General features: G+C 49.1%; 1 protein-coding gene across 1 annotated transcript in view; it reads right to left on the bottom strand.

The window, feature by feature from the left end:
- Positions 1–8,507, bottom strand: part of SEC14L5 (SEC14 like lipid binding 5) — a 34,655-nt gene extending 26,148 nt beyond the window's left edge. The window contains exons 1-2 of the mRNA XM_066330041.1: positions 8,463–8,507; positions 7,280–7,355 (exon numbers count right to left, since the gene is read on the bottom strand). Coding sequence (XP_066186138.1) covers positions 7,280–7,342 — 63 coding nt within the window. The 5' untranslated portion in view covers positions 7,343–7,355; positions 8,463–8,507. The remainder of the gene's footprint in view (positions 1–7,279; positions 7,356–8,462) is intronic.
- Positions 8,508–15,686: the final 7,179 nt, after the last annotated feature.

Below are 15,686 nucleotides of genomic sequence, written 5' to 3' on the forward strand. Positions count from 1 at the left end.
GCAGGTCACTGTGCTTGGCAGATAAAACAAGCCCATACTGGTTGAGATCTAAGAATTTATTATTATTCTAAATTTTACCACCTCTTTTAGCCTCTGCTGAAGAGTTATAATTTGTCTTCTGCACATTCAGCAGAGAAGGATCTTTTGGTCACTACTGGAAGATGAGATAAAGGAGATACAGCAGAGCTGGAGGTGTCTCCTTGTGCTGTGCCTCTGGACTGGAGCTCCTTTCAGAGCTCAGCCATCCCTGCACCAGCCAGCAGCCACCAGGTTAAGCTTGAGACACAACCCATCCTTCAAGGAAATAACCTCCATGCTGCAGCTGCAGAAGATGAGCAAACCTGTACAGACCCTTGGAATTAGTGTAAACCTTCTACAATCCACGCACGGTGCAGCACCATCCTGCCCAGCAAATGGAGGCTGAGCAGTGGCAAAACAAAGCTCTCAGAGACCTCTGTCAGCCCCACAAAACACTGAGCATGATGTGCAGATGCTGCCAGCAGTTCTTCAGAGCTCCCCATGAATAAGCAGCTCTTCCATCATCCAGCAGCTGTGACAAACAGCACTCACCAAACACTTTCTACTCACTTGAGGGGAAACATCCCACACCACGATCCCAGGAGAAATGTCAGCTCCTTCCCAACTATTGCTCACTTTCAAACCTGCTTCATGCTAATGGAAGAGGTGGCAGGAGCCAGGGCTGAGCACCCCAGTGCAGAGCAGCCCAGCTGACACACAGAGCATCACTCCCAGGCTCCTGGTGCCAAATGCTGCTCAGCAGGAAGATGAGAGGGATATTTTTAGTGTATCTTGACAGCAGAGTTTCAAGCCTTCAAGTCACACTGAAGCATCATGTCTTGAGTCAACACTAGATTATCTCTAAGTGCATAAAATGTTAACCCAGTAGCTTCTGGCAGTCACAGCAAACTCACCTTCTAAACATGGAAAAAAGCAGGGACGAGGGAAGCTGCCTTCTTTACAATACCTGGCACAGCCCATGGCTGCAGGCACACCATCCACTTCCAAAGAGGAATTGTTTCATATACCCAACAGTGAATTCAAGTTTTATATACCAAACAATCTATATATCAATAAAAATCTATAATATATACCTATAATCTATAACAATCAATAACAAATTAAGCAGATCCTGTTTTGCAGGGATTTCTTAACTACTGCTTAGGTTATTATCAGGACATTTCATGTCACAAGTGGCATGGGTTGACCACCAAAGAACACCTGTTTTGAAGCATTTTTTTCCCCTTGCAAATTGATTCTGTCTCCATCTCCAAGGTCCTGCCACCCAGCAATACCATTTCAGGCAGGACCTAAAAGCTGTGCCATTACCTGCATCACAGCAGCTGCAAAGGAGCTTCCAAGCACTGGACATGCCGCAAAGCTCTTCCCTGTGTCACCTGCAGCCACCTGGGACACAGAAAGCAGCAGGATCCTCTCCCCTGGCACTCCTGCAGCTGCTGCACCGAGAACTCCAACCTCCCTGGCTCCTCCACACAGCCCTCTGTGCCTTCTCTGCTGCTTCTGAGGATTCCAGCTGCCAGGAACTGCTCTGCTTCCCTGCAGCAAGAGCTCTCCTGGCTCCAGAGCTCACACTTGAAAGCAGATGCTATGAGCCAGCAGATCAAATATTTTAGTTAAGATTCTACTGCTCTTTATTTAAAACCAGGCAGTGACAATACTGTAACAGTGACAATAACCTGGAGCTCCAGATGAGGCTATTCCAGCCTGTAATTACAACTCAGCATTAAGGAACCCAAACACCAAAGTGTCCTCTGTGGTTCATCAGTGCCATGGCACTGTAGGACATGGCACTGTAGGTGACCTGACAAACAATCTGCAGCACTTAGGAAGACAGCAATAGCCTTTGAGGCCTGGCTGGGCTGTGAACACACACACTGAACTGTCACTCTGAACAAACCCACAGAGCTGATGTGACCCCTGCCTGTGCACTGTACAGCTCTCATTTATCTGTTACCAGCACACCCTGAGCCCTCTGGGTGCTCAGTAGCAAGAGGGGGCTCAGAGGCTCTGTTGCAGGAGCATGACTGCATCAGCCAGAGAAATATCAAACCCTTTAAGACACCACAACGTTAGGGAGGAGAGCACACCCAGCACATCAAGATTTAAGCAGTCTCTTTATACATTCAATCTGCTAAAGGCAATAGGAAGAAGTCATTATATAAAGCTACTTAAAATCTAAAAACTTTCAACACGATGCATGTTGATGCTGAAAAGGAAAATAAGTTTGAAAAAGTGTATGGAAAGCAGTTCTGGCTGTCATGACCTGACCTCCAGCATTCAGAGTTTCTTCTCCTGCAGCTAAGCCTGACAGCCAAAACAGCAAGGAGCTGTTTTCAATTAGCCTGCATCCACAAACCTCCTAACACTGGTGACACAAAAATAATGTTGGGATGGTTGTGAAACGAGTGATACATTTTGATTTTAGTTGTCCTGGATGGTGACTCTTGCATGTAACCCTGGGCCAGATCCTTGCTGTTGGAAAGGAGCAAAAGCTTTGCCAGTGTGCAAGCAGCACAGAGAAGGCTGATTACTGAGGGACAGCAGTGAGAACCACTGCCACATCCAGTGACAATCATCAGGACTGCTCCGGAGGGTCAGGCACAAGAAGAAGAGATCTCACATTGGGACCATGGATGTTTGCTTTTCATGGGTATGACCCTGTGTACAGGATGAGAGAGTAAAGATGATGGAAAAGGAATATTTCTGCTGTTTACTCCATGAGAAGTAAGTCCTGACTTTATTTAAACTTGCAGCATTTGTAGCCTGAATTAAATTTGTCACTCAGCTCATTGGAACTGCTAACACTCAAACTGTACTGAGCTGAAGCAGAACCATCCAATGTTATTTTCCTACTTTATCTTATATGTGAAATAAAAACCTCAGAAAAACGAAATGTAAAGCATTGGAGACCTACAAATCTGGAGATGGACTTTGCATGAGGGCATGGAGTGACAGGACAAAGGGGAATGATTTCACCCTGCCACAGGGCAGAGTTGGATGGGATGTTGGGGAGAGAATTTTCCCCGTGAGGGTGGGGAGGCCCCAGCACAGGGTGCCCAGAGCAGCTGTGGCTGCCCCTGGATCCCTGGCAGTGTCCAAGGCCAGGCTGGATGGGGCTTGGAGCAACCTGGGATAGCGGGAGGTGTCCCTGCCATGGCAAGGGTGGGATGAGATGAGCTTTAAGGTCCCTTCAACCCAAACTGTTCTGTGATTCAAAGAACACTGAATTGCCACTAAAACCAGAAGAGTCAGGAAGCTGCTTGGAAGTGCAGACCAGGAGCTCAGATGTTGCACCTTTCACTTGCAGATCAAGGCAGGGGACTCATGAGCTGTCACAGGTCTATCAGAGACTCTGAGTGATGAGATGAGAAAAACCCCACACCAAACAGACACCTCCAGAAGAACCACTCCCACCCAAATTCTTGCTGCAGGAGCAGAATTGCCCTGGCCTGATAAGCAGCACTCAACCAGCACAGAAACACACACCAGGGCTCTTCATGTGTGTGTCTCCAAAGCTCGGGCTCCCAGCTGCACAGATATGTGTCAGCACATGCCGTGGGCAGCACCAAGAAATGAGGTCAAGCAGAAAACAGCACTGACTCACATCAGACACATGTGGGGCTCCACAGCAGTTTTTGTCTCAAGCACAAAATACAACTGCACAGACAATAGGAACTGATGCTCCTGCAAACTTCCCAACCCCTGATCTTTGTTCTTTCTTCCAAAATCACAACTTGTATTTATATAGCAGTGCAGAAAGACCCCTCTCTTGCAGCAGAAACCACAAACTGCTCTTAGCAGTGAGAGCTGAACATGAAGTGCAGTGTGGCAAGAGGAGCAAATCACTGACAAGTGTTGCCAGAGATTTCTCATTTGCAGCACTAATGCAGCAACTGAAATTATCCATCACATACAGAAAACTGTAAGGTCTCTAGGGGGTTATTCCCAACCTGTAGCTATAGGGACTTAATCCTATAAAACCTCTGAAGTGTGTGAAAATGGTTGATGTCAACTGTGAGTGTGAAGGGCTGAGGCACTACTAAAAATAACAGGAACACAACTCCCTACCCTGTTCAAAGCTGAAACCCTCCAGCTACAGCTATCTCATCTAACCTAATAATTCATTGCAAATAACATTAAATATGCAATATCTCTCTCAGCTGTTTCCTGCACGTTGGACTCGGTCGCCCAAACCAAATTCTCATCCCCAGTACATCACAGAAGGCTCACAAATATTTGCATCACTCATATGTGGCAGAGGTACCTCTCCTTCTGGATTTTTCATTCATTGTAACTTTTTTTTTTTTTAATCCCTTTTAGTTTTCCAATTAGAACAGAAAGAAAATGAAAAGTAAGTTTATACTTGGGAATTTTCTTTGCTGTAAGGTAAAATTAGAAGACATGCAATGTCAAATCTGCTGATCTAATTGAAGAGAAGACAAGATAAGGCCCAGAGAGGCATGGACAATCTGTTGGAGGAACAGCTCCCTTTAAAAGAGGACACAGACAAAAAAGATAAAATAGAAAAGAAAAACATGACAAGATAACAAAGTATAAGAGAAGTCAAGGTTCTTTTCAAGTATAAGGGATAAAGGTGTCAGGCACTGAATATATGTTTGAAGAGCATAATACTTTTGATCCATTAATGTGAATCCAAGTAAGAACAAAGCAGGTGGAAATGACTACAATGACCTTGGACAGGTGTGGAAAAGCTACCCTCTGCTTAAATCTTTTTTAGAAGGACAAGAAAAAAGAAAAATTCAGAACTCCCAAATGACAAGAAAAGACTTGTTAAGCTGATTCTTTTTTACTTCCTCAGATGCACAGACTGGCAAAGAGAGCAAGGAGGGGAATGTCCTTCCAAGGACTTGGAATACATGTCAAATCTCCTGCCTGCAAACGTTGCAACCCAAGCTGCAGGAGCATTAGCAAAGGGCAGAGTGTAAATCCAGAGACAATGACCCTGACACACAGTAACAAAAGGATCACCAGGAAAAGCCCCAGCTCATCCCTGGAGCAAAGCCCCAGGAACACACGTGGCCGCTGCACAAGTCCAAGGAGGAAAACTCCTGTTCCTGAAGGTGGGACCTCTGCTTTCCTACCACAGCCCGAGACCTCGGCACTCCAAAGGTTCCCACACAGCATTTGAGGAGAAAAGATGAAAGCAGCTGAATTACAGTGCTGAGGAAGCTGCTGTCAGATTTGTGGTGAAGGGGATTAACAGCAATGCCACGTGCTGAGGAGCAAAACATCTTCCCTGCACACCCACTCTTCCCTGCCAAACTTCCAGCAACTGACAGCTGGTACCTGACAGCTCTGTGAGATCTGTGAGATCCACGCTGCCTCCACACCAACAGTGGGAACCAAGTGTGCAACCAGCTCAGCCTGCAGGGACCACTACAAGACTGAAACGCTGCTCTACAACAGCAGATCCTGCTGGGAACACAGCAGGAGAGAAGGGGGTGCTAAGGGGTCTATGTTCAGCTCCCTACTCCACAGCACAGTCTGCTGGGTGACCCTGGAAAAGGAATTTGTTCATAAGAAAGAGGACTAACAACTTTGCCAAGATTTGCTGAACAACTAAAGGATGACATTTACAATCCCAGGCCTCAATTCCTAGGGAATTTTAAGTTCTATTATGCTGAAAAACTGAAAGCAAACAAAACTAAACCACTTCAAAATTAGGCCCACCAGGCCCTGGCCTTTAGGCATGTGCTAACAAGCTTACAAAGGATTTGTCTCAAGGCAGCCCTCCTCAATTAGCAGCCAATCGACTGAGGAGCATCTGGTGGTAGCTTTATCCTGCTAATAGAGACAACAAGAATGTGGAGAGGTGTGCATGGATCAAAAGCTCCCAGGATCTTCATCGCAGGTACTGGTGTCTTATTCTCACACAGGATACACTGAGAGAGCAAAGAGCACAGCCAGGAAAATTTCACTGCCACAAACATCAGCCCCAGACTGGTCAGGGCAATTCTGTGGCATGTTACTGGTTTAGCTGTGAACAGACATGGCAAATCTGGGTAAGACTGGGAAAGAAAGGCGTGGATTTGGGAGGGAGCTCAACTGTCAGCAAAAGCAGTGTTCATCTGGATGATCAGAGTGCAAAGTGAACAGCAACCACTCTCAGCTGCTGCTGCCTTTGGGGTCCCTTACTCACCATGAGGAACAAACTGATTCCCCCAGTCTAAACCAGTTGAAATAAAACCAGTTGAAATAAAAGACTGGAGGCTGTTTTGGATAAAACAAATCCTAGGCATGTATTTCTCAGGTATCTTGAAGAGGCCACATTGTCAAGAGGAACTCAATAGAGGCTCTCCCCTCCATTCATGGCAATCACATCAGCTGTCTGCAATGGCTGCAGCTTTCCACCTTCATTCTGGGCTCCCAGGAACTAAAGGAACTGGGAACAGCCAATGGAGGAAGCAGCAGGCTGAAAGTAGCAAATACCAAGCCTGGGGATCCCTTCAGCTGACTGAAACACCCAGTAGATCACAAAACCAAACCTTGCAGGACTCCATAAGCCAGCTCCTCTAACAATGCCCAAATGTTGCCCTTGAAATGTAACAGAAAACCTCTGAGAAGGGTATTTGACTCATACCTAATTGTGACTAAGTCCAGAATATCACAAAGAAACTCTGGCTTAAGCAGCTCCCATGGTCAACATCAGCCTTCTGCATCCCCAGGGAATGAACTTCAGTGACAGCCCTCAAGCCCCTTGTGGAAATCACAAGATTTGGAGAGAGAGCTCCTGACAGTTCAATCACAGACTGGATGGGGAAGCACAATTCAGGAGACTTTTTCCAAAGATTTCCAGCCTTTAACCAAATCAAAAAGCTCAGTATCATTCAGAATCCAGTTGTAGATACATCCACACTACAATGCTGATTAGGATCACATATGGACAGATTTTGAACTGAGTGGCATCTGGTGATATGGCAAAGAAAGTGTCTAGCCACAAACTGACCCTGCCTAACAATGTCAATTTTTTTTTTTCATTCCTTGTCAAAGAATATTTACAGAAGGATTTTCTTTTTTTTTTTTTTTTTCCTTCTAACAACTAAGGTGCCATTCTTAATGCTGAGATTCTGATCCTTATTTTTCTTGGAAAACTGAAGGAGGGGAGCTGAGGCTCTACTCCTGCAGTGGGACTGTCACAGACATCCAGCCAAACCCACAGCCTCCCACCTCCCCCTGGCCCTCAGCAGCTGGAGCAGGGAAGGTGCTGGGTGTTACTCACTGCCATGACGAGCTCAAAAGGGTATTTGTAGACTCGAACTGGGGACTGGTATTTCTGCACCATTTTTATCACACACCTGTAACAGAGAGAAATTGGAACATTTTAGATCCCCCCATGCCAAGCAGTGCAATAGGTGATTTTTACAGACCTTACTGGAAGTTGCAACTCTTTCTTACAAATAGAGAGGAGATTTATTAGGTAGAATATCTTGCCTAGTGGCAGAGACAGAGGCAAGTCTCTGCAGTCCCAGTCTGCATCCAACATCCTGTGCTGCTTCCCAGCCCTACTGCAGTAAATTCAACTTGGAGCTCCAACAAAACTCACAATAATTAAAGCACAATACAGAGATGCAAAGCCAGAATGAATTGTACTCTGGAGAAGGAGCCTGTCTTAGGAGCCTCACAGAGCCCCCATGGCAATTCTTCCCCCTATCCCCCTCCCCACATTCTCTCTGTAATCATTAGGGCAAAATCTTTCTCATTGAAAGCTTCCACAGTTTCACATGTTCCAGTGTTTTAAATGCTTTTGTGCACAAAATGGGATTCAGTTGTTTTAGCTCACTGAAAGGAAGGAAAAGGAAGCAGCATGCTGAAAGAACATGCCTGATGCTAAGCTGGCAATCACATCCCACTGCCTGGATGCCCACTGTTCCAGCTGAACTGAGGCAAGAACTGCAGGCAACGGGAACAATCCCGTCCTCAGCATTTCCCTGCTCCCAGCCACCTCTCACTGTCCTCATCAGGATTCCTCCCTCAGACTCTCCTACCCGGGTTTTAACCCTGAAACCTTCAAACATGCATCAGTAACCAGCATCTCAAGGGAAGCATTATTAGGTAGCTTTCTGCAATTCCTTTAGGAATTCCTTTGTATTGCTCCTGCAAATACCATCTATGAACACCAGGACACAAAAGGCTGGATGGCTGGTTGGAGGCACTGTGCTCATTCCACCCCACTCAAATTCCACTGCTGAGCAGACACAGCCCTCGGCAACATGACGCAGTGTAGCACTGAACTCAACCATCAGAGCACTCAGACAACTTATCCCTGACATTTTCAGCCCAAAACCAGAGGTGAAACATGAATAGGCAATAGATTCTCCCTCAAAAATTGCTGCAAAATGCCATCACGCTGTAAAATGTAAGCAATGGTGAGAGGGGGAAAAAGACTTTAAAAGTTTGAGTACCTGAGAATGGGGGATTTTTGGTGAAATAGGGTCCAGCGATCAGACAGTTCCCCCGCAGAGGATCACATTACCCAAGCAGCAAAGGTCAGGACTCGCTGGATCTCTCAGTCTCACTGGTGCTAAGAGCCAAACCACACCAAGCCAGCCAATGCAGAGAGAACCTCCCAGCAGAGCATCCAACCCAGAGTGCAGCCAGAGGAGCAGTACAGGCACACCCCAGGAAGCCCGGGCTGCTATCAGGTATCGGATACCCGAGCCAAGAGGCACAGGGCACCTTGGAACACGACCTGTAACACGATTAGGCTGGGCGGGGACCCTCCCCGTGAACGCAAATAGAGCAGGAGAAGCTTCCTCAAGCACATTTAGCTGGGATCTCGCTTATTCTGACCTCACCTCCAACACCAGAAATTCCTGCACCTGTGCAGGAGAAGGTCAGAAACCTCCACAGCAGAAAGGCTCAGGACAGACCAGTCTAGAATCATCCACATCCCAGAAACAGAGGCACCAGCCACAGAACAGTAGGATGGCACAAGCTGTAGCTCAGCAGCCTTGACTGTACTGCCTGGACAGACCCATTGCTCCCTGGCAGCTACTGAACCTGAGTGCCACAGGTTTATTGCCTCTGTGCTTCTCTAGCTGAGGGAAGGCAGGAAAAAAGAGCCCGTGACTATCACACCCACAGGAAGCTGTGGAAAAATGACAGCTGAAAACTCACACCTGCCCTAGAAATCTTTCATACCTCGGGAGAGTGCAGTGGCAGCAGACCTTCTACGCTCCCTCCTCCAAACAGAGCTGTGAGACAGTCATTGTGCTTCCCAAAGCAACAGGGACTCCTGCTGTAAGTCCTGGAAAGAAAGGAATAAAGCATCAGAAAAGGCAGTGAAAGGTGGCTACTTGGCACACCCAGCTGAAGATGATTATTAGCACTGAGAAGGACAGAGTCCCAGGTGTCACCATTGGGCATCTGGGCCATATTAGCTCAAGACTTGCATCTTCCCAGGGCTTTAGCCCCAAAGACAGATGTGTTTTTAAAGTCATCTCGTGTTCCACTCCAATTATAAACAGGTATGTTCAACCACCAGAAAGAAACCACCCAAACAGAGTGTGTCTGCTCCTCTCACATTCATCCAGCTCTACAGTGGCCCTGCTCAACTTCCTATTTGCATCTGGCTAAAAACACATATCAGGAAAGACAACTCAGGTGAAGAGCAGTGACCCACTGAACTGCAGCACAACCACTTAGAAACCCCAATCCACAGGTGGAGGCACACCTGGAGCATCCATGGGGAAACACCTGGAAAGAGGCTCAATTCCAGCTGGCCAAGCTCAGAGTAGTTGACAAAAGCTCAGAGGTTGGAGTTGTGAATGCACTGAAGTAACAAATATGCAAAAATAACAACCATCCCAAAACAACAACCCTAACCATCCCAAGCAGATATCAAAACTATCTCAACTCTTGCACACCTGAACACAGAAAACAGCAAGAGCCACCACATTTCACAAAGCATCCTGTGCCACACTGTGCCAATAGTGCTGAGCCCTGAGAGCCTCAGCTCCCTGGGGACCCTTTTGCTCCAGCCCACACAGCAACTCTTCTCTCATCAGAAGCTGCTGGGTGTTCCAGGGAAGAGGAGGGACATGGACCCCGATGGCACTTGGTGTAAGTCTGGGAGCACTCCAGAGGAATGGATTCTGAAGCAGCAGTCATGCACCCCAAGCTCCCCCAGCACAGGAGGCAGGCCTGTGAGGGCTCCCATGAGGAACACACATCACTACACACAGCAAAGGGACAGGCAGTGGCATTAACTGTGTGGTTCCTTCCCATCTAGAATCAGCCACCGTGCACCTGAGGGATTTTCCATATGCTTGGCTTCCATTCTACTGTTTGTAGGAGCAGCTTACTCAACAGAATACAGCCAGATGGTCGGAAATCAGAAAGTGAATGTATAAATTAAACACACAGAAATCCCTGACTCGAACCCCCCAGCCCTGCTTCTCACCCAGGCACAGAACTCAGTCAGCTCCTTCCACACTGGAGCTGCCTGCTGGATGTGGAACTGGCAGCAAGCGACTTTATTAACTTCTCCCACCTGTGGTGGCTGCTTTTCATCTTGTAGAGAACTGAGCAGAATTTTTTGTTTTGTTTTTGACAAAGAATTGCTGAAAATAGCAGGATTCTTGACTTCCTCAAATACCATCACACCATGTGAAAGCCAGCTGTGGCACCCAGCTAAGCTGATATTTCCAGTTAGAAAAGGGGGACTCCACAGGGCTGCATTCTTTCCTCCTGCCTTCTAGAGAAAGGTGGAGAGAAAAGTGTGTGACATTTCCTCTGCCTGGGGCACCTTTCACTTAGGAAGATAATGCAACTGATGCTTTACACACAGAATAATAACACAGTACCAAGCTGTATGATATTTATTAGAGCTTTTTCACCTAAGAACTTAAGAACAAGTCTTTTGAAGCTTGATATAAGAAAGCCTCAAGGCGGAATGGTGCCAGAATAAACCTTTATAATTTCTTAGAAGCAGACACCTGCTCAGGCAGGGCTTTATCTTGTCCCCTGAGAAACACCTCTGGAGCAGGTGAAGCAGCACAGAGGGTGCAGGTCACTGCTTGGCACTGCCCCTACACCTGGCAGAGGTACCTGGAGTCCTGGTGGGGATCAAAACCAAAGACAAACAACACAACATTCAAACAACATCATTTATACATTCCTGACCACACAATAAGGAACGGTTTTCTTGGCTGAGGGGAAGAAGGAAACGGAACAGTGTCCAACACTCTGCTCTCAGAGCTGTTTCATTTCCATGAGTGTATCACAACAAGCTCCATGCCCAGTATTTCCACACATCCATCTCACAAGGTAATTTTCTCACCAAAGAAATCACCATGGAACTTCTATGCACGGCAATACATTAACTCCCTGATATTTGCCAACCTGCAGCAGGAGATAAGCATTCCTGAAGTAAACCCCCTCATTCCTCACCTTACTACTCCACAGGAAGTCATACCACATAGATTTATCCATCCACAGTGTAAGAAATGGTTCAATTCTCAAACACAATTTAAGAACAGGAGACATAGAATCCTGGAATGGTCTGGGTTATAAGAGACCTTAAAGCCTATCCTGGACAGGGACACCTTCCACTATCCCAGGCTGCTCCAAGACCCATCCAACCTGGCCTTGAACATTTCCAGGGATGGGGCTGCCACAGCTCCTCTGGGCACCCTGTGCAAGGACCTCATCACCCTCACAGTCCTTGTCCCTCATCCCTCTCCAGCTGTCTTGGAGCCCCTTTAGGCCCTGGAAGGGGCTCTGAGCTCTCCCTGGAGCCTTCTCTTCTCCAGGTGAGCACCCCCAGCTCTCCCAGCCTGGCTCCAGAGCAGAGGGGCTCCAGTCCTTGGGGCATCTCCATGGCCACCTCTGAGCCCATTTTGACAACTTCACATCCTTCTTCTGCCGAGGATGCCATGCTTCAGTTTAACATGCAACTCAAGAGTAAACCCAGGCAGCAGCTCACTTGACAGTACAACAAAGCACCAGCAAACTGTTTCAGTCTGCCTTGAGTGAAGTCGGCAGCTGTATTTTCTTTGAACAGAGGCTGGCTGTCATCAGCCCCACCAGATAAGTGATGCCATCAACACAAGCACCTTCTCACCATCTACAGACCATTTCTACTACTTGGAGGAGTTAAGCCAAGTGACCCAGAGAATATACTTGGTTCACCGAGAAGCTGATTTGAAAACGTGGAAAACGAAGAATGGTTTTGAAAGGAGCTTAAAAAGCCCATCTCGTTCTAGCCCCTGCTATGGGCTGGTTCCAGCCCCACTGCCTCAGGTTACTCCAAACCCTGTCCAGCCTGGCCTTGGATACTTCCAGGGATGGGGCAGCCACAGCTTCTCGGCAGCCCGTTAAATCCATCAATGCATTTAACAGCCATTGATCAGGGTCACCCTTTGAGTTCATCAATACTTCAGGGCGAGTTTCAGGGCAGATTTCAGGCTCGGCGTGCCCGGCTCTCCGGAGCCGCCGGGGTCCCACCCACAGCCCCCTTCATGGCGAACCCCGCCCGCCTCAGCCGGCGTCCGTCACCCCAGGCACGACACGACCCTGACAACTTTACAACCCATCTATTTTGTCCTTAGACCTGAAAGGATCCCCCGCAGCCCACCGTCCGGATCTTCACCGGCTCCCTCCCCGATCCCACAGGATTATAACTAAAATTTCCCTTTCGGCTTCCCGTGGCTGAAGGAGAGCGGCTCCTGGCGCCCTCACACCCACCCAGCGCCCCCGCTCTGCCGCCTCACGAAGGGCCCGGGCGCACGAGGCAGGAAAAGCCTCACACCCCTCACGTCCCCCCCGCCGCTCCTCCTTCACACGGCAGCCCCGAGGGACCCCCGGAGAGCGCTGCCCACCGCGGCGGCCTCCCGTCTCCCGCACCCACACTGCCGATGCCGTATCCCGACCCTCTGCCCGCCGCCCGCCCGTCCCGCTCCCCCTCACCGCGGGCGCGGCGCAGCCCGGCCGGACCCATCCCGCTGTCGGCGGCTCCCGCGGCTGCGGCGGCCCCGCCCCCGTGCCGGCCCCGCCCCCGCGAGGCCCCGCCCCCGCAGGGCGCTGTCCATTGTGCTGCGGGGGGGCGCGGACAGGCCCCGCCCCCCGCACGTGCGGCCCCCCCGCGCCCTCCCGCCGCCATCTCGCTGAGGGGCGGATGAGCCCCGGCCCTGAGGGGGGAGGTTCCTGCCCGATATCCCGCTGAATGCTGCCTTATGGCACTGGGGGGCCATTCCCTCTTGTCCTGTCGTTCCATCCCTTGTCCCGAGTCCCTCTCCAGCTCTCCTGGAGCCCTTTCAGGCACTGGAAGGGACTCTGAAATCTCCGCGGAGCCTTCTCCAGGTGAACGCTCCCAGCTTTCTCAGGCTGTCCCCACAGCAAAGCTGCTCCATCCCTCTGATCGTCTTGCTGCCTCCTCTGGACTGGCTCCAGCAGCTCCATGTCCTTCCTGTGCTGGGGACTCCAGGCACGGGCTTGTCCCAGGCAGGGTCCCGTGTGGGCAGAAAGGGAGAATAACGAGGGGGGAGTGTGGAGATGAGCTCAGCCCATCGCACAGAGTGGTCACAGCAGCAAACCTGCCAGAGCTCCAGGAGCGCTTGGACAATGCCCTCAGGCACAGGGGGGATCGTTGGAGTGTCCTGTGCAGGGCCAGCAGTTGGACCTGATGACCTTGATGGGACCCTTTCAGCTCATGTTTCTGTGATTCTCCCCAAACTGGCACCTGCCGCTGAGGAGGAGAAACCACCTCGGGCTGGGGCTGGAGGAGGCAGAGCCACAGCTCCCAAACACAACCTAACTCTGCTAATCCCGGCAGCCCTTCGTGAGCAGAGAGACCTGCTCACCTCAGCCTTTCACTCTATCACTGCAGTGTATTATTTGATTTATTCGTGACTTATTACACACCTGTGAACCACCCACTGAGCAAATATCTCCAAACTGGACCCTGAATGAGATACAAGGGGATTGCCCAGCCAAGCGACACTGAGGAGGACACGGGGAGACATCCTCAGCTTCCCCCTCTCCCACCAGCTCTGAAAATCCGTGCAGTGTTTAGTGAATCTTGAGGGGCTCTGCAGCTCAGGGTGAGTGGCCCCTGTTTGTCAGGCCATGTGCTGGGGAGTTGTCACCATCCAGTGACAGTCCTTGGGGCTGTGGCTCTGTGGAGGAAATGATGCCAATACTGCCCAACTTTGGGATGTCAAAGAGTGGATGAGCAGCTGGTCCTGGGGCAGGAGGGGCGTGTGGCTCCCGGAGTGGTGGAGGAGAGGGATGTGGGACACTGGCTGGGGAATGTTTTGCACCTTCAGAACTTTTTAGATTCTCCCTAAGGACCAGCTGCCCACTTTGCCTGCTGGTATTGAAGTAACATCACATTCACTGCTGCTTTGTCTTTCCTGCCTCCTTATCACTTCCAGCTGTGGAGTGTCCCCTTATCTGGGCAGGCATTTCAGGAAGCTGCAGTGCTATTTCTGATGAGCAGTATTTCCTGAAATGCTCTACTATCTCAGACTGAGGAGACCAGCCTGACACTGCTCAGAAACAACCAACCCCCAGACCATCAAATGTCAGAGTACCCAAGGCTGCAGCCTGCAGAGTCAGAGCACTTTTCCTAAAGACATTTGTAGCACAACTTGGCATCAAAAGCCACAAAGTTACTCAAGGCCTGCAACATCTACTTTATAAATATAAATTCAGAATAAACCCAAAATATATTATAAATAAATATTCTGAATTTCCCCTCACAATGCAACTTTCTTTTTCAAAGAAGAAGTCTTATTTCTTTCCTGTTCCTCATTTACTGCTAAATTTCCTCAGAGAAAACAGAAATAAAAATAAAGCACTATTTTCATCTTCTTGCTGCAGGATTTACACCAGCCTGCAACTACTTTGTGCCCTAATTGTGGTGGTTTCCCTTTTGTTCAGGTCAGAAAAACTGGATGAGATTTTGTTGAGTCCCAACCCATCCTTTTCTCTGCTGTGCAGCCCTGACTATAATTCCCCTTTTCCAACACTTGTTTTCTCCTGCTGCCAGAAGGTCACCTTGGCATTTTCCAGTGTCAGTGGGCTGCCTTTTCCCCTGACACAGGGCCAACTCTCCAGGGGCATTCCCAAGGGCCTTCACTGTCCTTCCACCTACCAGGATGGGTGTTTGCCTCAAGGGCTGGCGCTGACACTCAGTTTTTTCTTGTGGGAGGTCCTTAGGAAGGAGTTCTCAGCCCTCAGCAGCCCAGCCTGGGAACTCCTGCAGCTAGAAAGGAGAATGTCTTCCGAGAAGGACATCTGGGCTGGAGATATTCACCCTCCACTTCCCCCATTACAAGGGCATTTCAATTCAAATTCTGCTTTTGTCTCAACTTCTATGCTTCATCTGGTGGCATAAATTAAAAAAAACTCAACAGCAATTCATGTGCAATTGCATGTCGTGCAGGAAAAAGCTTGTAGGGATTGTTCATGGTATTGTTATTCCTATTTACCCTATTATGAAAGCAGCTGAAAGAAGTTGCAAAGAAGGTTTGTGGCAAAGCTGCAGTCAGTGAGGGCAGAAAATTCAGTGTTCTGTCGTGGAGGTGCTGGGGTAGACTCAACCCTGAGCAGGGGAAGGGAAGGGAAGGGAAGGGAAGGGAAGGGAAGGGAAGGGAAGGGAAGGGAAGGGAAGGGAAGGGAAG

Source organism: Sylvia atricapilla, chromosome 15 (assembly GCF_009819655.1).
Source record: "Sylvia atricapilla isolate bSylAtr1 chromosome 15, bSylAtr1.pri, whole genome shotgun sequence".
In the NCBI taxonomy this organism is placed as follows: domain Eukaryota; kingdom Metazoa; phylum Chordata; class Aves; order Passeriformes; family Sylviidae; genus Sylvia; species Sylvia atricapilla.